Source organism: Desmodus rotundus, chromosome 12 (genome assembly GCF_022682495.2).
Source record: "Desmodus rotundus isolate HL8 chromosome 12, HLdesRot8A.1, whole genome shotgun sequence".
NCBI classification, from domain to species: Eukaryota; Metazoa; Chordata; class Mammalia; order Chiroptera; family Phyllostomidae; genus Desmodus; species Desmodus rotundus.
In genome coordinates this window covers 95,476,060-95,497,773 of record NC_071398.1, presented here as the reverse complement: position 1 = coordinate 95,497,773, position 21,714 = coordinate 95,476,060, and the positions used below count along the sequence as shown (strand labels likewise).

The 21,714-nt window shown below is 43.6% G+C and overlaps 1 protein-coding gene across 10 annotated transcripts in view; it reads left to right on the top strand.

Moving 5' to 3' along the window:
* RABGAP1L (RAB GTPase activating protein 1 like) overlaps positions 1-21,714 on the top strand; it is a 446,160-nt gene that overhangs the window by 377,411 nt on the left and 47,035 nt on the right. For 3 of the 10 annotated variants that reach the window (XM_045189408.3, XM_024553255.4, XM_045189429.3), the window contains exon 2: positions 505-1,224. The exons of 6 other annotated variants lie outside the window; for them this stretch is intronic. In XM_045189408.3, the coding sequence (XP_045045343.1) occupies positions 1,114-1,224 (111 nt within the window). In that variant the 5' untranslated portion in view covers positions 505-1,113. Of the gene's footprint in view, positions 1-504; positions 1,225-5,634; positions 9,308-21,714 lie in introns of those variants that run through there. One more of the 10 variants, XM_045189411.3, reaches the window with a different exon arrangement.

Here is a 21,714-nt window from a genome sequence, read left to right as displayed (position 1 = left end):
TTATAAATATTGGGGGAACAAACACCTTTTGGAGGAGCTTTTGTTCTCCCCCCTTTATTTACTTAGTGCATTTTCCATGGGATTAGCATACATTTTATTTCCTGGCAATTTAGGCAACCTTGTACTGATAATCATGGGCAGCTTCCAGCTTTTTCCTCGGCACGTTGAGGCTCCTTTACAGTTGCCAGCTGTACTTGAAAATACATTTTTGGTGGGTAAGGCACCATGGCTATCTGCTGGTTTGGGTAATTACAAGAAAACTCTTCAGGTTAAAAGTACAAGATGAAGAGAACTTTTTTTTATGGGAGAAAAGCAGTCAGTTTAGAGTGAGACTTTGTGTTGCTTTCTGAATAACAACAGAAAACTAAGTTCTCCAAGTCAAGAATTCTGTTTAAAGTATTTGTGGGATTATATATATACTTTTTGGTGGTAGAAGGGGAAATGATTATTAATTGATATTGCATCTCTGTCATTTTTACGTTTTGGTACTTTTTTTTTTAACAGAATACTCAGGGTAAAGGATTTTTTTTGTTTTCGTACTTCAAGAGAAAATTTTTAACTGCATCAAGAATACTAGAAATTCTGAAACACTAAAGGCCACCATCTATATATTTCCTCTAAATGTGAAAAATAAGCAGTAAGAAAATCCACTTACCCTTCAAGAAAAAGAATCTTGACATAAAGAATGCCAAAGAAGATAAACTTTTAAAAATTCTAATGACCAAAAGCATAACATAAATCTATTAAAATTTTTTTCCTGTGGGATATTTTCAGTTATGAAACTTTTCTTGATTTCTCTTCTTTGAAGTTTAAAGAAGATTTTGAGAAGGTGAATTTCCCAGCTTCTGTGTTAAGAGTGCAGGTGTTTACAGCGTACACTTCCTCCACAGATAAGCGGCCTCCCTGGGTTTTCTGCTGGGGGTGAATTGCTAGACAAGCCAGTGGCAGGCGCCGCTTTTTCCCTGCTCTTATTCTTTCTGGATCTTTGACACTCCACCCCCTCAAACTCAGGTGGGTGTGTGCATTGGCACTGAGCCGCAGTAGGATTTTTCCCTGGACGGCCTGGTCTGGAGCTGGGCAGCAGCTGCTGCTGTGGACAGGCCAGCTGGCAAGATGATGGAAGAAATCCCCATTACGGTAGCCTATGACGCCCATGTGTTCAGCCAGCTGCAGGACGAAGACTTCCTCACCAGTCTGGTGGCCGTCAGCAAGCCCCGGTCTACGGTAGGTGATGCCTCGCACACACTCTGGGGCTGCTGTTTCTCTTCCAATGTGACCGTTATATTCCTGCAGCAATGAGGCATAGCTTCCTGGGCACTGAAATAAAGCATTGCTCTTGCCTTTGTGTTACAGGCCCCGGCCAGGGCTACAGGTTTTCGGTGATTTACTAGAGAACTAGACACTGATAGACCTCAATAGTACACTTCAAGTGTCTTAGGGGTAACACTTAGGTGAAAATGCTCTCATCTGTAGTGAGGCCACTGGGGCTTCTACAGTGCTAGACTTCACTTCACCCCGCGTAATTGTCTTCTGTATGCAGACGATTACTGGGGCTACCTGCCTTGGCGCACAAATAATTCAGTCTTTTTGAAGTGGGACATTTTTAGCGGTGGGCCATAACATTGACACTGAGAATTGAGAATTACCTAAAAATCAAATAACTGTCAGAGTCTTTACAGTATTACTAAGAACTATTATGAAAATAACTTCTAATTTAATCTTAGTTTGGACTTAATATTTGCAATTTTGGGGGTGGCCGTTCTCCAAGGGTCTTCGTGTGTATTCCTGGCAGAATAGAAAAGTAAAGTTCTTGCAAATATTGGTTGTTTCTTCTCTGTAGATATCTTTCTTATAATGGCTGTTGAGTTTAAGGTATCAGTGACCCATACCTTTTAAACATACTTTCCTAATTGTTGTTGCAGTGACCTGTTACTCATTTTCTTTTAGTAGTACTCTTCACAAGCAGCAGAACGAAGGAGTGCAGTGTATCATAACAGTTATCTTGCTGGTCTGAAATCCTCATTCTCTATTTAAAGGCATAGGAACCTTGAAAATATAGTATGGCAATTTCTACAAACAGTAAATTGCAATTAAGAAAAAAGAGAAACTCAGAGATTGACTTAAAAAGATTTAAGGGTTATATCAGCCAGATGCAGTTACTGACTTTGGTTAGATGCTGATTTCAACAGACTGTAACAAACATCTGTAAGATAATTGGGGAAATTTTGGCAACTAATTAGGTATTTAGTGATATTCAGAGAATATTTGATTTTTTGGTGCAATAATATCATGATTATGTTAAAATGTGGATGAAACTAGGTGACTATGTGTTGATAGTTGTTGAAACTGAGGGGTGAGTTCCTAGGGATTCTCTACACTCTTTGCTTTTGTAGCTGTTTTACAGATGCAGTGTAAAAGACTCAGCCGGCCAAAAATAATAGTGAAAGCAAAACAAAATCAGAACCATGACATACTTCTGTGAGTGTTCATTGACATAGAAACATCTAGCCCATTTTTATTCTTTTCCTATTATATACATAATTATATTATATACATAATTATTTTTATAATAATATGCAGTATGTGGTGATCACTACTAACCCTCAGTTATCCACAGTAGAAATACCAAGTCAGGATAGGGTGGTCCATGGTTGTGGACCATCTTTAACCTTCCTTTTAGCCATTGACTTTACAGTATTCTACCGTGAACATTTATCCAAAGAATTCAGAACTTTGTTTTATGTTGTTCTGTGGGCTCGTCAAGATCCTCTTATGGAGTCTGAGCTGCACCTTCAGTTTCCAGGTCAAAGGGGAGACGATATAAAAACAGGGAGAAGTAAAGCGGCACAGCATTGGGGACGGAGTAGGCTGAAGAAGTAGGAAGTGGCGAAGTTACAGGAAGCCTCCTGGGTTCAGAGAGTGGAGGAGCGTATGGCGTGGCGCATGCCTGCCTGCCGGAGACCGAATGAGTTAACGTTACTGCGTTTACCAGGAGACGCTCTTCCGTGTGTAGGTGACATGAGTATTCGGTACATTGATGTATAGCAACTTAAGTCCCCGCAGGGGACTCCTGCTCCTACTCCAAACCCTGGGGCTCATTTGACATTAAATTTGGTGACTAATGTGGAAAGCCTCGGGTATGATACACAAAATATTGCTCTGTATGCCAAACTTTTAAATAGTCTAGATGTTAGTGTGTTGAATTTTTATCTTTTACTTATTTTATTTTATTATTATTTTTAAAGATCTTATTTCTTTATTTTTAGAGGGGAAGGGAGGGAGGGAGAAAGGAAGAGAAACATCAATGTGTGGTTGCCTCTTGGGCACCCCAAACTGGGGACCTGGCCCGCAACCCAGGCATGTGCCCTGACTGGGAGTTGAACCGGCGACCCTTTGGTTCTTAGTCTGACGCTCATTCCACTGAGCTGCATCAACCAGGGCTGAATTTTTATCTTTTAAAGATTTTATTTAGTTATTTTAGAGAGAGGGGAAGGTCGGGAAAAAGAGAGGGAGAGAAACATTGAGGTGTGAGAGACATGTATCGGCGGCCCCTCGTACCCCAGGCAAGTGCCCTGACCAGGAATCAAACCAGCAACTTTTCACTTTGCCTTAAGATGCTCAACCATCTGAGCCACACCAGCCAGGGTGTGGTGCTGAACTTAATTACACAACTTCCTGGAGACATTTAGTTCTCGAACTTTTAAATGCTCTAGAAGTCGGGGTGCTGAACTTAATTACACAACTTCCCGGAGATTTAGGTTTCCTCATCAGATTTGAAATTGGAAAGGGTCGATTGGGCACAGCCTTTTGGAGGTGATACTTGGTTTTGGTTCATCTGGAAAAGTTTTACTAAAATTGTGCTCAGATAACATATTTATCATTTGCCTTTGATTTCATGTTGAATTTTTTACTTTGTCAGAGATGAACCCTTTAAATTGTGTGAAAGAGATAAATATTCCGATTTTCTACAGTATAAAATAAATTGCTTCTCGGCCTGATTTATTACTGCACTGAGAAGCAGATTCTATTCTTGCTAACACATTAAACCCTCTGGGTTTAGGTTGACTATGACAAAGGGTATTTAGAAGTTTTCACCGGATTAACTAAATATCTTTCTGTGCACCGGACTTTATTTCATAATGTGAGGTATCTTGATTCCTGAAGTGGTAAAAATCCCACTAGGTGCACTGGTTATGGTGTGGAAACTGAATCTGTTCTTGTTAAGCAGCCCTGTGGCTTTCTGACATTTTTGATGGAGACTCAGTAAAAACACACTTTAAGTCATCATACCTGCAAGACTGAAAGAAGCTTTGACTGAACACCACTTACTGTTGCTGTATTGAAGTATTCCAGTTCTCTTCTGTTGTGTTTAATTGTTTAAAGGCTAGTTACAGCCACTAAGTTGATTGCAGAGAAGGCCCCGTCCACACCTTAAACAAATGTGGCTGCTATCTCACTGACCTCTCAGCTCCCTTCAGGCAGCCCACAGGTGAGGAACAGGACAAGGAAGCCAAGCAGAGTTTGTCTTGTCTTCCGGATCATCTGCACACACACAAAATGAGAAATTGCCCAAGCCCATATTGTATTTTCTAAGATAAGCTGAACCACACTTACCACTAGCAGAACTTTGGAACTTCTCATTCCAGCAGGAAGAAGTTGGCATGGCAGGGGAAACTCCAGTGTAGTCAGAATGACTCCAGGAACACAGAGAAAGGGGCCTCACTGGGCACAGTATTCCTGTCTCCCCTTAAATCCAACAGGTGGCTTCTCTCTCTTTGGTTGTTCACTGGCTGAAATTAACCTGCTTGCATTTTGAGATAAGAAAATTGTGGCCTCCCCTCACCCTCCCCTCTATCCCTCCTCCCCCACCCTTCCCTACTGCCCCCCTTCCCCCAGCCCTCCCCTGCTGCCCCAGGCACCACAAGGGTCTTTAGATGCTGCCCAGCCTCTGGCACTGGGGTAATAACAGCTAAGGGAGGGAGTCCCTGAAGAAGTCTTGTCTCTGAGTGGAGTGGCCAGCATTCCTCTCTATCACCTCCACTGTTTCCAGTTATTTTTGTACCTGACCAGTATAAATAAAGGGAGAGATTATGCCTGTTACCTTTATTATATATGCCGTGCATTCCAAAGGAAGCTTTGAATGTGTATTTAAATTCAAAATGTATGATTTAATGTTTGAACGGTGAACCAGCCTAATAACCAATGCGTCTTCGGTCAAGCTCGACTATTTCAGAGTAAACGTTAATTTATTTTCTGAATTATTTCAACTTTTTAATCTCTAAAGTGGTTAGGAAGGGAACATAGCCTTCTGATGTATGTTAGTAAAGGCTGTGTGTAATATACAAACAGTTTGGGGTTATTACAATTGCTGGGTATAAATAGAATCCTTTCCTTCAAAGACCTCACAGTTGAGAAAAAGAGAGAAGCAAAATAAATACTTATGGGGGTGATATTTGATATCATAGGGCAGAACGAAGTGGGGAATAATTACCACTGGTTGAACAAGGTGGAGGAAGTCTTCAAAAGGTGATGATGGAAGCATGTAAGTTAGGTTTGGGATTTTTTTTTTTTTGCTTCCCCCCCCCCCCCCCACTATATTTTCCCCACTCATCCTTGGCTGCCACAGTGGGATAGACAGGGAGTGTGAGGACCCTTTTTTCTGGTGTCTGTACTGGAACCTTAGCCCAGAACTTAGGCTTTGAAGGCTGATGGGTGCTGGGCTGCCCATAGAAAGCAGTCAGGCCTTTCTGAGCAGGGGAGCAGCTTGTGTAAGGCCTGAGCAGTTACCTACTTGGGGAGCTTAACGTTACACAGTCCTCAGTTCAAGTTTTACATCTGCAACTTACTGGTAAATTACTTAATTCCTGTGAGGTCCACTTTCCTCCTCTGATAAGTGAGGGACATGTACTGCCTCCCTAGATTACAGTAAGAATTCAACGAACCACTTGTAAAATATTTAGCACAGAGAAAGTGCTTACTAATTGTCCCCTCTTCTAACAAGGGAAGGGCTATTCACACTGTTTGGTCAAAGCCTAGAGGAAGGAGTGGGCTGAGTCGATAAGGCACCCTTGGGATGGAGGAAGGAGGGGTGGGCAGAAGAACAGGGAGTAGTTGGGTCAGCCTGGAGGATTACTTTCCTTAGGCGATCAGTATGAGCCCTGCAGGAAACTGGAAGCCTTCTGCCCTGAAGATGGGACAGCAGGTCTTGGGTTGAGCCTCAGGATGATGGGAAGGCAACATAGAATCGGTAGGAGGGATTTGTATGGGCCAAACCCACAGCTGAGGAGGTATATCCATTACTGCAGCAATAATCTGGCAGTGACGGACTGACAGGGGCCAAGTGACCCATGGAAAAAAGTTTAAAGGACATCACCACAGTGCAGGTGAAAAGAGTTGACAAGTGTCTAGATGTACGCCCTTGACTGAGGCGGTGTGAGTACTAGTTCACCCTTGCTGGTTAGTCCTCTCAGTGGATAAAAACAGTAGCATTACTTAGGAAGAAGCAACCACAGGTCCATGTGAGAAGTGTAAATAATGGAGAGATGTTGAAAATCTGAGCTTCCCACTGTATAAAATTGGAGAGATTGTTGTCATGACGATTTGAATGGGCAAGCTGGATGCTAAGCATGTAGAGGAGAAAAGATGACCATTCTGGCTTTACCATGTTCCACGGCTAGAAATTTTCATCGACATCCCTGTAAGACCCTTGGTGCTCGTGGTTAGAACACTGTCCCTTCACAAAAGCTTTGTACGCAGACTAGCCCGTCTAGGCAGCGTTGGCGCTGGGTTTCTGTTCTTGACTGGCAGACACCAAAATAGCAGCCCCGGGCAGCGAAGGAAGGAGCCCTTTCAGGGAGCTACAGTCCCTCTGCTCTGTAAATGGGAGAGGGGTTAAGCATTCTGAAATTACTTCCTCCTTACCGGCTTGGCATACAGATTTCATCTAGCACGCCAAATTAAAAAAAAAAAATTAAGAGCAATTCCATGTGCCAGAGATGGGGAAAACAGTGAAATCAGTACAGTTGTTTGTACAGGGCCCTTTCTTTGAATAGAAATTCTGAAACACATCATGATTTCTAGTTTCAGCTTCCTAAGAGGGGTAATAAATTAATAACCTTATGAAGAAATATAGTGCAAACTCTGTAGAGATTTTTTATAACGGTTTTGACATCTTTGATGGTAGCGTTGCCGCCATTTACCGTGACAGTGACTTTGGTATTTAGCCACTCATCTTTGTCACGCCTTTTCAAATCGCTTAACTGAGTTTTTATAGAAATAGCAATTCAGCTTCTTTCACACTTATTTTATTATGAACATAAAATGTTTGGGAACCAGTGTAATTAACTCTTTTTTTAAGCATAAACTCAGTTGTGGGAACAGCCTAGTAACCACAAGAATTCAGCATGCCAGGAGTATCAGATTTCTTTCTAAAGGGAATGAAGAGTGTCATTTAATCAGGCAAGGTTTTCAAAGAGTATTTTTTTCATTCTTTCTTCCTCTGATACTGTTCTGCAGTTAACAGCCATAAATCTCAGTGGCACATAGCAACAAGCGATCTATTGCCTCACGTGTCTTTGGGTGCTAGGGTTTGGCTGATCTTGGCTGGTCTTGGCTGGTCTTGGCTGCGCACAGCTGAGCTTCCTTAGCGCCAGGACCCAGATTTGGTCAGATCTGTTCCATGCCTCCATTTCTTCTGCAATCAGCAGGCTGTCTGGAGCGTGTTCTCAGGACAGGGTTTGGAAGTTCCCAGATGGGGTTAGTGGGAACATTTGATGCCTCTTTAAAGGCCTAGGCTTAGAGCTAGCGCACTTGGACTTTGTCCACGCCCTCTTGGACAAAAGGCCACTTTCAGCATAGTGGGGCAGGAAAATGTACTCCACCATAGAGGTAGGAGGGGGAAACGAATATTCGCTGAACAACCGTCTACCACGTATGTAACAATCGACCCATTATGTGACCACTGTGGTGAGGTTAGCTCTCCAAAATGCGTAAACCTGTGTTTTCGACAGCACTTATAGCTTATAGTCACAAAACCTGCATATCCACAGATTTGTCACCAGAAAACGACACTACACAGTAGTCCTGCCCTCATCTGGGGGCATTTGTCCCAAGGCCCCCGGCGGATGCCTGAGACCACTGATGGCCCCAAACCCTATAGATACTATACATGCATACATACCTCTGATACGGTTTAGTTTATGAATCAGGTGCAGTAAGAGATGAACAATAATAACTGCTAATAAAGTAGAATAACTACAATAATATAATGTAATAACGTGCCTCCACTGTGCCTCCTCAGGCGTCCTCTGGTGGAATGATCCAAGTATTTAGGATCCTGATGAACAACCAGCTCTTTCGTTTACAGGGTTTTTTAAAAAATAGTTTGTGGCAGACCCTTTGCAGGCTGTTCTTTGGGTGCAGGGTTTGGAGAATGTCTCCAGGCCACAAACGCTGCATTCGAGCACATGCGTCCGGCCGTTCCACAGGTGCGTTAAGGTCCCCTGTGCATTTACTGAGCCATCTCTGAACACAGTCCAAGCCGACAGATTGTGGCAGTAATTGTGATGGTTCAGGATTCAGTATACCCAGGGTGGTGTTAAAACCACGCAACATGTGATAAATACTTGAATCAGCAAAAATTTCTCTTAATAATTAAAACACGGCCTTTCATTAGAAGCCCAAAAGCTCTTCCGTGCCCTCCAACCTAACAGTGGCACTTAGGGTAATTTGATTCTTTTGTGTAAAATGATCATTTTTATTGCTTCTGCCTGAAAGGTGCAAATTGCTTGCTCTCTTGGGTGTTGGCTGAACAGCTTTCTTCTTATTAAAGAGACAGGAAATATATCTCCCATTTAAAGTCTTAATATCTGTAAATGTGTAGTCTAATTTGTCATCCACTTGAACTCTTCAAAGAAGATTTAAAAACAGGGCGTAACTTAGCACTCGGGACTGTCACGCAAGAATTCAAGCCCTTCAGTGACCAGCCTTCTCAGTGAGGACGAGAGAGGAGGCTGGAAGAGACCTGCGTGTATTTTACCTCACTAAGAGTGGCATGAATGAGTGGGCTGGCCCCACAAGTTCATCTTTCTCCTAAGAAGGACTCTAATCTATTATGTCAGGAAGTGAACGCTCTTTATAATCCTCGACGGAAGTGCGTTTATAGCGCACTGCACTGGGTGCAAGAGGGTTGTCGGCACTGGACCCAGGGAGAAAAGAGGTCATTTGCGAACATATGTGTCTAGAGACGAGGACTTTCTCAACTCTCGCCAGGTCAAAACATGGTAGCTGTTCCACCAAAAGTGGTCAGGTAAGTAAATGGAATACCTTAATGAAAGCTATTAGCTTCTGCCAATTAGGAAGGATAGAAACTGTTGTACGTATGTAGTCTCTGCAGATGTGAGAGTAAAGTATTGAAACCATCTAAAGGCTAAACAAATTGGAAGTGATACAATGTAAAATGAAACTACTAATTCCAGCATGTAATGAAGGCATTCAGCCTACTCAATTTTTTAACCAATGTAGTAGTTTTTGTATATCAAACATATTTGGACATTATATAAATCATTGCAAATTTATACTGGAAAACTCCACTCACCTGTGACCTGTTGAGGCCAGGCTACTGCCTGAGGCGACGGCATTGAGGGCACAGGCCCCCCCACCTTGCTCCAGGTGTCTCCGTGGCCCTTCTCCTTGGGCAGATTATCGGTCTTCCTTAGCTTTTAGAAATCTTCCCATATAACAACAAAATGTGCTTGCCTTTGGTGTGTGTAGTACCCCTACAAAGGGAAAGGGTTCATTTCCTTTTTTGATTCAGTGTTGACTTGATATTAGCTTTGGAGCAAGAATAGGAAATTAATACGTTCACACACTGAGATGCACGAGACGTGACATAATAAGGAACATAAAGGGCAAGGCCCACAAACCCTTCAGCGTTATAACCCGGGTTTCATCTTAATAGTATTCAAATAGATGCAGAATAAAAGAATAACATTATTTTACATTTTTAACTTACTTATCACATTATTTTTTTAAAAACTCACTCAGCCTTTGTGACAACTCTGTGAGGCAGGTGCAGATTTTTAGGCTTATTTTACAGAAGGTCAGGTTGAAGCACAGATTAAGTAGCTAGTTCAGGGCACACTGCTGGAAAGTAATAGAGTCAGCATCTGAGTGCAGGCCCCCTGGCTCTGGGGCAGTCCCCTTCATCTGATTTTCCAAAATGCATGACTGTGCTTCGTACTCACTCACGAGTTACGAAAGCCAGGGTCCCTTCGATTCTCAGCATCCTCGACTCTACACCTCAGCGGTCCTGGGGAAGGTGGTTGGTTAAACGCAGCCTGTAATTTTTGAGGCACACATCTCGAAGGTGCGTGACTGCTCTAACAAGGACTGGCACTCTTGCTAGCAGATGCTTACGTACTTCCTCTCCGGGTTTGGGCGCTGCGGTAGACATGCCTGTGTCGGTCCCCAAGTCCCACGTCTGCCTTTGTGCTTTACACGCGGAGAGGGGGCCTGTTCTGCCGCAAGCACACTTACAGCGAATGGGCTGGCTGCTTTGAATTTGACACATGCTGACGAGAGAGTCATTGTTTGAACTTGGTTCTGTTGCCGTCTGATTTAAATCTCATTTTTTAACTCATTTATTCCAGTATGTCTCTGAGAAAAGCTAAAAGTGCTTGTTGGTGTAATGGAAAAAAACCTTAATATTCCAAAAGCGGCGATTTAAAAGGCCAGACAAGAATCAAAGGTGGCTTATGTTCAAAGTTATCTTTGGGCAGTTCTTTAAAGGAAAGACACTTAAGTATATAAAGGCATATTTATAGAGGACCTAGTGGATTGGTTGGCTGAGTTAGGATCCAGAAAGATCTGCTTGGAACAGTGTGTTCATGAAGCATAACCGGGCGGGGCGGGGGGGAGATGAAACTCAAACCCGGAGGGTTCTGTGTCGAATAGGATGTTGACGGCCTTTGAGCAGATACTTGAGCCTTCGTAAACCGTATTGTGTATTAAGCACGGTGTGCACTTTGTGCCCAGGAATGTGCCTGTGCTAAGACCACAGAAGAGAGACAGGAGAATGTGTTTCCTACCTTCAGAGGTTGTGCAGCCTAGCAGGCAATGCAGATACTACACAGTGATCACTGGAAAAACGTTAGGAGTTTTGTGACAAGGGAGGGTCCGGGTCCTGTAGGGATGTATGGGGGGGGGCGGTCCTAATGTCTAAACCAGGGCTCCTGGGTCCACGAGAATGTCTAGGGGTGACCGGTCCGAGCTAGGGCCTGGGAGGACCCAGAAAAGGGGCAGGATTGAGTCAGGTGGAGAGAGTGAGGGTAAAGGGAAGAGGAGTCAGTATATTTTAAGTCTCAGAGGTGAGCAAAAGAAGAACTTAAAGAAATTAAATAAATGGAGTGTGGGAGAACAGGGCGAGGCTGGAGAAGACGGCAGGACCCAAGCAGGAGCGGCCTCAATAGTCGTGCAAATGGCATTAGACTTGAAGCGTAGGGCGATGAACAGCTGTTTAAAAGGTTTTAAGCAGAGAAGACATTAATTTTATGGCACTGTCAAACAGATCAGGGTAATGATTTAAACTTGGCAGTTCACTTGACCTTTCTAGTTCTAAATTTGCTCATTTTTAGAGGGGGACTTGGGCGAGCCCTTTCAGATCGAAGATCTCTCTGTGACTTGAATCCTGAAAGTTGCCGTGTCTGGAAGGAATGAGTCCAGCACTTTTCAACTCTCCCGCTCCAATTCTGTTCTGTTTCCTTTTCCCTTCAGATTGGAATATAAACTTTATCACGAAGCACATTTTAGTATTTTAGAGAAAGCATTCGAATGACTGCTATGATGCGGTGTTCTTTTAAGTCACTTCATCATCATGAAGGAAATATAGGTGTATTACAGACAGTTTTTAAATGTCAACAGTGCATGAGAAGAAGATCGCACCATGACACTAAGACACTTGGCATCTCTCGTGGTGGAGGGTTCAGGCCGATAAAACTGACCTGAGACCCTGTCACAAGGGAAGCGGCACCCGCTGGGTGAGGGGGCTAGCAGTCGCCCTCAGATTCCTGAGGGACTGTTGTGTGGGGCTGGAATAGAAGGCGGGGTCATGGCTAATGAGTAGACGCTGCTAAAGACACAGATTTAAACTCAGTGTCAGGAAAAAGAAAGCTAACGATGAGAACTTCCCACCGGAAAGTTAGTGAATCGCTTCGAACACCTGTCACTGTTTCAGTAAATTCCTCCATGTGGCTGAGCAGCGTGTAGTCCCTTGCTGTATGACTGGGGAACCTTTACCAAAATAACGTGTTGATTGCACAGTTGCTATAGTACAATGGGCTGGACAGAAAGAGCTGGGGGAAATTCTGGGTGACTGCACAAAATGAAGAGGAGTTGGAACTTTTAAAAGTATTGATCTGCTCCCCCCAGGCAAAACCATCAGGTGCTAGTGAAGCACTGACAGACAAGCCGGCAGGCTCCACGACCCTGGGCGTGCAGAGCAGTCCGCGGGTGTCGTCCTGAGCGCCAGTGAGGTCCACCGAGGAAAGTTCAGGGCCCTGAAACAAGGGCTGAAGCCCTGTGGTAAACAAGGCTTTTATAAAGCATAAAAGTACACATTCAAACTTATCTTCCATTCCATTTTACAAAAAATGAGCACCCAGTTTATGTCATGTGATGTGCTAGGGCCAGAAAAAGAAAGAAAACCCCAACCTGCCTCCAGGATAGCGAGAAAGAGGGTAGAAACACCTCCCATGGGGCAGTGGGAAGAGTGAACTAGGGGTTGTTTAATTAGCGCTCTCTTTGTCTCAAAGTGCTAGACTTATATTGCCCATTCAATTCTCAGTGCCCCCTAAGGTCATCTAACACGGGAGGAAGCTAAAGGTCTGGAAGTCTCAGGGAGCTTAGTGACAAAGCTGGAACGTTAAATTCCAAGTTCCAACCTCTGACTCCAGCAGCGAGTTTTTTTTCCATTGTATGCATCCTCTAAAATCCTCCATTTGAGGTGGAGAGCTTGGGAAACTCTTCCCAGAATTCCCGGACACACATGTATGATCTGGGTTAGTACAGTTTTAAGGGGCTTGCCTGTACTCCCGGTTCGGCACCCAAACATGCAGAATTACATATTGCTCCCTAGTTGGCGTTGTCCCTTCAAAGCTCTGGACTTAAGAAATGTGCCTCCAGTGAAATGCAGGAGCTTTGACGCTCAGGTCGTGAGTGGAATGTGTGTCTGCGTGTGCGCTGAGAAACTCGTTTAACATCAGGTAAGCACTTTTCTGTGGCGCAGAACTTCCAGAAATTCTACATTTCTGAGTCTTCAGAGACAGCCTTGGAGGTGAACAACAGTGCAGTTGGGACGTGACAGTGTTCCTGTAGGGCGTGGGGGACCCCATTCTGAGCACGTGATTGGCGATACTACCGTACAAGCCACGTAGCACTGGGTGTCAGTAGATAAGAAATGGACCAAAATTTCCACAAGGAGACCTTTGGACGGGAGTGATTTCTAAAATGATACTGAGGGGGGTGTCTGCAGTCTTGAGAATGATGGCGTCTGGATGTAAACTGTCATTTCAGGCACAGTTATCATAGAGCCACCTCTAGAGGCAACTGTGAAGACGTTGTTGCCCATAAGGAGTGGTTTAAAGTGTGCCATTCATTATAAAAGGTTTGTGATGCTAAAAACCTAAGCAGTCCGGGTCAGCTGCACGGCATCCTTATTGGAAAGCTCGGTGGGTGATAGGGTGTGGTGGGAAGTGCAGGGCTGGATGTGCAACTGGACGGTTGACTGAAGGCTTACTTGAATGAGGGAGAAATCTGGATTTAAAGTTCCATATCAAGTTGAGAAATATTAATGTGTATTTTACCCTGTTGTTGAATGATGTTGCCGTTTTGGTTTTTTTATCCTAGCCATCCTAGTGATTGTGAAGTGGTATCATTGTGTGTCTGATTTGCATTTCCTTAATGACTAATTATGTTGAGCATCTTTTCATGTGCTTATTAGCCATTTGTATATTTTCCTTGGAGGAATGTCTATTGAAGTCTTTGTCCATTTTTTTAAATTGTGTTGTTTCTCTTGTTCTTGAGTTGTAAGAGTTCTTTATATTTTCTGGATATTAAACTCTCATCAGGTATAGGAGAATCCCTCAACAGATATGTTACTTGCAAATATTTTCTCCCATTCTGTAGATTGTCTTTTGACTTAAAAAAAAAAGATTTTATTATCTTTAGAGAGAGGGAGAGGGAGGGAGAAAGAGGTGGAGAGAAACGTGGATGGGTGAGAAAAACATTTATCACTTGCCTCTCCTACATGCCCCAACCAGGGACTGAATCCGCGACCCAGGCATGTGCTCTGACCAGGAATCGAACTGGCGACCTTTCCCCTTGCAGTACAACACCCAGCTCCTTGAGCCACACCAGTGGGGGCTCTTTTGACTTTCTTGATTATGCCCTTTGCACAAAAACTTTTAACTTTGATGAAGCCCACCTTTGTGGCTGTGTCAGAGATGTTTGTACTTGATGTAAAACACCATAAAATACCTAAGAAAGCAAGGTTTTTATTTAATGAGTGTGAACTGTTTGGTTGGATACATGCAGAATAATATAATAGCTAAATCGAGTGTAAATTTACATGATTTGAGTAGTTTTGTTACTTTTGCTGAGCTTTATCCTTCTGTGAAAAGGGGTCCCCTATGGAGGATATTTTGAGTTTTTTAACTATTGCTTATACAACGTGAGAATGTGCTTATAAGACTGGCAGTAAGTTTTGTGAGCGCATTATTTGCTTTGTAATGACATTGTCTGTCGTACTAGATTTAAGATGTTGAACATAGCCCATTCAAATACTCCTATTATGTAATCGAATCATCGTGTATTATAAAAATCAAAGTTCCCTTGTTACTCCGTGGTTCTCCTAAGCTGCCGAACATAGAGACACGTGACCGAGCAGTGCAGGGTCCCTTGGCTCCCAGACATCAGGCTGTGCTTGCCTTGGAGGGAGAGGACAGAGCTAGAGAGGACTCCGGAGACAGTGGTTTCTACACTGTGTCTAGCACCAGGGCTTGTTTTATTCCAGATACCCGTTTTCTCCTGGGAGCTTCTGTGATGTGCTGACGAGGCTCAGCGTAGAACCCAAAGCCCTGCTCAGTTTGGAAACGACCTCTTATTGCCGTGTTTCTGGCATTGCTGTCCCAGTAGCTCCTACCCTTGGCGCCCTGCCTTGGCTTTATAGGTCAAGTGAGCAAACATAACATTTGCTTTTTACCTTTGAAAACTTGAAGTATGCATTGAGTTGGGGAGACACTCAAGCTTTTGGGGACTCTGTTTATATGAAATAAGCGCACAGGCTTGCTCAGTGGCAGTGTCTGTGGTTGGTGGGTGTTAGGGGACATGGCCCTGTGCTCCCTGTCTGCGTGGGACAGACAACTGCGGCCTGTTCCATAGATTTCACTCCTTGGTCCTGCCAACAGCCCCTGCAACTTACCTCACAAAGGGGCCCTGGCAAGAGAATGTGGACAGAGCAGCTCACATCCATTGTTCTGGAAAACTAACTCCAAAGGATTGGACCTGTTCCATCCTTGCATAAGCTGGGACTGTGCATTTATCATGTGGCAGAGGTGCGCCATGCCTTATAAAAAAAAGCCAGATACTTGCTCTTTGATCTCAGTGAGTTTCATAGTCTCAGAAAAGAACACACCCACATCTAGAAATGTCTTATGACTTAAAAGCAAGGTATAAACAAATGCAGAGGAATAGAGCAGAAACTGAGTCTGTCTGGCACAGTGCCAGCTGTGTCTAATCAGATGAGTTGATTTCATGTGGAAAACGTATATCAATCTAGGAGATGAGGCATGGCGGTTTGTTGACATGAGCTGTGAATTCTGGTCCCTTCTAGGTTTTCAGAGAAGGATTCATTTTACAACAAAATTTATTCCAGATGTTTATAGGCTGTGTGCTTTAACTAGAAAATAGTGAAAATAATTGACACATGTGCCATTTTAATGGCATCCGCTTTAATGCTGTTACTTCCATTGTCATCTGGTGAAGCCATCAAGCAGCACAATTACCTGAAGTTTAGTTACTGTCTAGCACTGTGTGAAAGCGTGTGTCTCTGTTATGTGTGACACAGGTGGCACCATTCATGGTTCACTCTCTTCATACTTATTTGCAAGAGCCATGCGGTAAAGCCATACAGCTCTGAGGATTTGGAGAGTCTCCCCCAGGAGTTCTGACTTGCACGCACATCATAACCATGGGTGCAGCAGCCCTGACACATGCCTTTCCAGCGGTAACAGAGCTGTGTCTGTGGTCTGTCACTTAGGACAGGTGGTTTCTCTTGTCTTCCCTGAAGAACAGCATACCTCTTTTTTGCGATAAAATCTTCCTGATAAGAGAGATATGTTTACCAAAGCCCTTACTTTGTGGAAAGTTTATAAGACTTAACTCTGTAACTTCTGTAGGGGAGAAAGGGGCCTGCCTTCCGACTTGCACCTCTCTGCTGGGGGATTACCTGTCACTGTTCTATTTTAAGTCAGGTGACAGGTAAGTGAATACCTGGCTTCCGTATGTAGATGAGCTGTCCACAGAAGGTTTCTGTGCCATTTACCGATCTTAAAGCTTAATTGGAATAATAGAAGAAAAAGGGAAAGGACAGATTTTCAACTTAGTGCTATTTTAATGCCGGAGGTTGTATGGCATGAAAAAAAAATAACATGGTAGTTCATTGTTTCAGAAAATAAATCTCGATACCTAAAAGTTACAAGGTTTCGATAACATTTCTGGAACATTCTTTCAATATATAAACTTCAATGTCCAGGATAGATTTCCCAGTATATTTATCTACAACAGATCTTAAATATTGAAAACTAACAGAAGTTGTTGCATACATTTTTCTGTAATTAAATAAGGACATTCTTCTTGCTGGTCTGCAAATGGTTTGCAAAGATAGCTGCTGCCTGAGATACTGTGCAGTCAACAAATGCTGAGCGGTGAACTCTGTTCTTCATTTTCTGTGACATAATTAATTGTATTATCTTAAAATTCAGTGGCTTTCTCACACGCAGTTCAGGGTTGAGAGGTCAAAGGCTAGCAGGACAGCTCTGCTGTTCTCACAAACGGCTTCCGTGAGTGGGTTCAAGGAGCTGCGAGAGCTGTGGCCAGATCGCTGTCCAGAGGAGAAAGGAAGGGGGACAGACCCTCACCCCTGTAAGAGCACTGGTGGGAAACAGCGCCCGTCACCTTTGCTTCCGTCCACAGCCAGTGATGTGGTCTCCCCGCACTGCTGTAGGGCAGGCTGGGGGAGACCATCTTCATGGGGAGCCACGAGCCCAGGTGAAACCCAGCAAGGGTTAGTATAGAGCAGTGCCTCCATCACCACCGGCCATCCAGTGTTAGGATATTTACGTCACCCAAAAGTCCCCTCACCCTCATTTGCAGTCGGTCCCCATCCCACCCCCAGACCCAGGCGCTGGTAAACTGGGATGGCTACATGCAGGTCAGGAACCCAGCCTCTTCCTGTCTTGCTGGTGCGCCATCTTCAGGGGTGGTGCCCTCCTCTGCGTGGTCCAGTAACTCGCCAGCACATCTCCTCAGTCCACGGTCCACTGGAGGGAAGCGTGAAAGGGGAAAAGGGAGAGCGCGCCTCTTCCTTGGGGGGGAGTTTCGCCTAACAGTTTTACCCATTTCATTGACCAGAGCTCCCCACTGGCCCTACCTCCATGCAGCGAAGGCTTGGAAGCATAATCTTTAGCTGAACGCCATGTACCCAGCTAGCAATGTATTACTAAAAAACAAGGGGAGGATGCATATTTACAGGCAACTAGCAGGTGATCCCTCCAATTTTACTTAATTATGTATAGTTATATTCATAAACATAGTTATAGCTATGTATATGTCAGAAGATGAACATTGAGCAATTACATTTGGGGCGTGGTTCGGGATTGTAAAAGTTGTCTGTAGTGAGAATTCCAGAATTTAATAATTGGTGGTAAGGGGGAGCAATTATAGTTTGATTAAAATATTTTTTTAAAAATCTTCTTTCAAACCTGAAAATGTTTCTGTTTTTCCAACACAAGCACTGAAGATCCAAGCTGCACTATTTATAGTTTTTTTTAGCTGCCTTGTTTTAGTAATTCTTCACTTTAAAAAACATGTATCGAGAACATGTCACGGTCATGCCCGGGATAGCAGCGTGAATTGTCTGCATCCAGAAATACAGTTATGTTTGGCCTTGGACAGAGAGCTCGTGGAATATCCTGAATGCCGCGGTTTGAATAATAGAGATAGTAAGAGCTTTTATAACGTAGAACTGCATTGTGAAATAACTGTGGTTTTGCAAGCACCTAGGACTGGAAGCAGGGAGACTTAAGTGCACGTCCCAGATCTGTCACTCACCAGGCAACTGTGGACTGGCCTCAGTTTCCTTGTCTTTAAAGTGAAGGGGTTGATTATGTACTATCTACATGCCCCTCTGTTTCTGTGATCCTACAGCTCTTGATATCTGTAATATATATTATATATGCAATATGTTGTACTATTTATCTGTAGTCTGTGTATCTCTGTGATTCGATAGTTCTCTCTATAGTCTGTAGTTCCAGTACATCTATTGCAAACCACCCCAAAACATCGTATCTTAAAATAATAAGGCTGTTCTGCTCACAGGTTCAGTGTGTTCAGGATTCAGACGGCATAGTGGGCTTTGTCCCTGCTCCACGACCTCTGGGGCCTTTATGGGAGGATGCAAACCAGAGGAGGTGACTTGAGGACTAGGGGTCAGAATCATCTGGAAGCCCTCATTCTGCTGTCAGGTGCCGAGCATGGGATGTTTTGAAGGCAGAGCTCCTTCTTTGGCTTCACCCTAGGCCGGGGCTGCCTCACAGCAGGGCAGCTAAGTGTCGCGCTCGGTGGAGCTAGTGCTTTCGCAGAGCAAGGTTCTGTCTTCGGAGAGTACTGGAAAATTTTAGTGGATGAAAATGGTAAGAATTATATTTAAAACCAAATTCATGGAAGGTTATTAAGCATCGACTAAGTAAAGTTACAAAAGTTTGTTTGAGGCGTACCAGGACACTAAAACTGCTCTTTATTGGGTGCGTACTATGAGTGAGGCCTTGTTCTGCACTTGCCTTTGTAGATTATCTCATTTCTTCATCACAACAGCCCTGTGCGGAAATCAAGGCCTGGAGGGAAAAGCAGCTTGTCCAGGTTGTATTGCTGTTAAGTGACTGAACGCAGACTCAGAACAGGTCTACCTCCAAAGTCTGTGGCGTGACCACTGTCACGGGCTGATGGGGGTGGGTCTCCCCGCTGCCCCCGTGCCTGCCATGTGCCAGCTTACATGTTGCAGTTCTAACCACCACCCTCACTACCATAGAGTGTGGGTGTACTTGGACACAGGGTCCTTTTTTTCTTAATTGAGGTAACATTGGTTACTAGCGTTATATAATACTCAGGTGCAAACATTATATACAGTTGGATATCTGTATCCACTATAGCATGTTCACCACCAAAAGTCTAGTTTCTGTCCATCACCATATGTTTGACCCCCTTTACCACTTTGCCCCTCCCCCACTGTTTCCCCCCTGCTGACCCCCAGTCTGTTGTCTGTATCTATGAGTTTGTTTTTGTTTTGTTTGTTCATTTTTATATTCCACATGTGGGTGAAGTCATGTGGTTTTTGTCCTTCTCTGTCTGGCTTATTTCACTTAGCATAATACCCTCAAGATACGGTTGCATTAAAAATCCCTTTTATTTTTATTAGAGAGCTTATAAAACACACACAAAGCAGAGAAAAGAGTACTATAAATACCCATGTACCCATCACCCAGCTTCGACAACCATCAGATTCTTGCTTTTCTTGTTTCATTTCTCTAAATTATTTTTGCTGGAATATTAAATAAAAATTTCAGACACATCATTTCACTCATGAACACTTAAGTATATATCTTAACAGCTAAGGACTTTAAAATTTTAACTGTAGCATGACCCTGGCCAGTGCTCGGCTGGAATGCCGTCCTGCCCCGTACACCAGAATGTTGCGGGCTGCGTCCCGGGTCAGGGCACGTGTGGGAGGCAACCCGTCCATGTTTCTCTCTCTCTAAAAGTTAACTAAAAAATTATAACCATGATATTGACACACTACCTACAAAAATTAACAATAATCTAGTAATGGGTGCAGTTTTGAAATTCAAGCAAATATGAAAGTCCAAGTAAAAGAATTTATCAGGTTCCAACTTAGCAGGTGGGGAAGAGTTTGGGTTTTGTTTTAACCCTCAAGTTTAGTGGGGTTTTGTTGTTGTTTGTCTTGATTTTAACCAGAAACATTTAAAAATCATCCCTTCATTGTGCCCTCTTTCATTTTTATTTATTTATTTATTTGATATTTTAATATGCTCTGCTGAATTTGGAGTACAGATGAATAGATTTTCTTTTTTTAAAATTTTTATTGTTGTTCAGTTACAGTTGTCTGCCTTTTCTCCCCATTCCTCCACCCCACCCCAGCTGAACCCACCTCCTTCCCCCCTCCCCCCCCATTCTGCCCATGTGTCCCTTATAGTAGTTCCTATAATCCCCTCTCCCCACTGTCCCCTCCCCACTCCCCTCTGGTTATTGTTAGATTGTTCTTAACTTCAATGTCTCTGGTTATATTTTGTTTGCTTTTTTCTTTTGTTTATTATGTTTCAGTTAAAGGTGAGATCATACGGTATTTGTCCCTCACCGCCTGGCTTATTTCACTTAGCATAATGCTCTCCAGTTCCTGGTACATTTATGCAATGGAATTGTATGCAGCAGAGAGAAAGAAGGAGCTTATACCCTTTCCAACAGCATGGATTGTCCCCTCTTTTAAAACAGAGTGAGAGTTAGGCAACGCGGATGCTCTCAGCCGGTGGCCTTGTTTACCCACCAGGGGTTCATGGTTCACTTCTGCCTCCTCCGGACTCTGGGGCTGGGAATGAAGGAGCGAGTGTGCAGTGAAACTCGGTGTTTTGTTATGTGGTGAACATCGCCCGTTTCTCTTAAAAGAGAAGGCCGATGGGACATCTTTTGCATTGTATTTTAAGAATAAAATTCAGACTCGCTTGTGCTAGTGGTGAGGCTTATATTCTAATACCCTATTTCTTGCTCTCACTTTGAATTCTTTGAGTAAGGGAAGTCCTTTCTCAGGGCATCTAGCAGATTATGCTTTTCTCAGTGATCCTCTTTCAGGAATTTTCTCTGTGACGCTTTTCAGGCTTAATAGAAGCCGGTGCTTTGAGCCAAATCGGAGCTTGCTTCAGCCCTAGCAAAGACTTACATGTATTTTAAAAAAGAGATTAGGGAAGACAGCTGTTGTCAGGTGCTTTACTCAGTGCTGCTGAACCAGAATCAGTGTCTCAGCCAGTTGGGGAATCGATGACAGGGGGAGGAAGACAGGGTGCTCCTGTATCTGCCCAACAGGGTGAAGAGCGGATTCATTGGCCAACTGTGGCCCCCTGAAGTTGTTAGGAAGCAAATGGGATCGTGCCGTAGAGGTTCATTTACTACTTGCCATCAGTCTCCAAGGCACTGTAGGAACCAAAAAGGTGAAGCCTGTTTTATATCAGAAGGCTTCATTAATACTGTATTTAACTTTTAAAAGAAACATTTAAAGGCTCTGTTTATATTTCTTCCTGGTGGAGCCTGCAGTCCAGTGGCAGCTGTGCCGTAGGAAGATTGCACCTGGTGGTCTGTGCTGGACGTTGTCTGCTA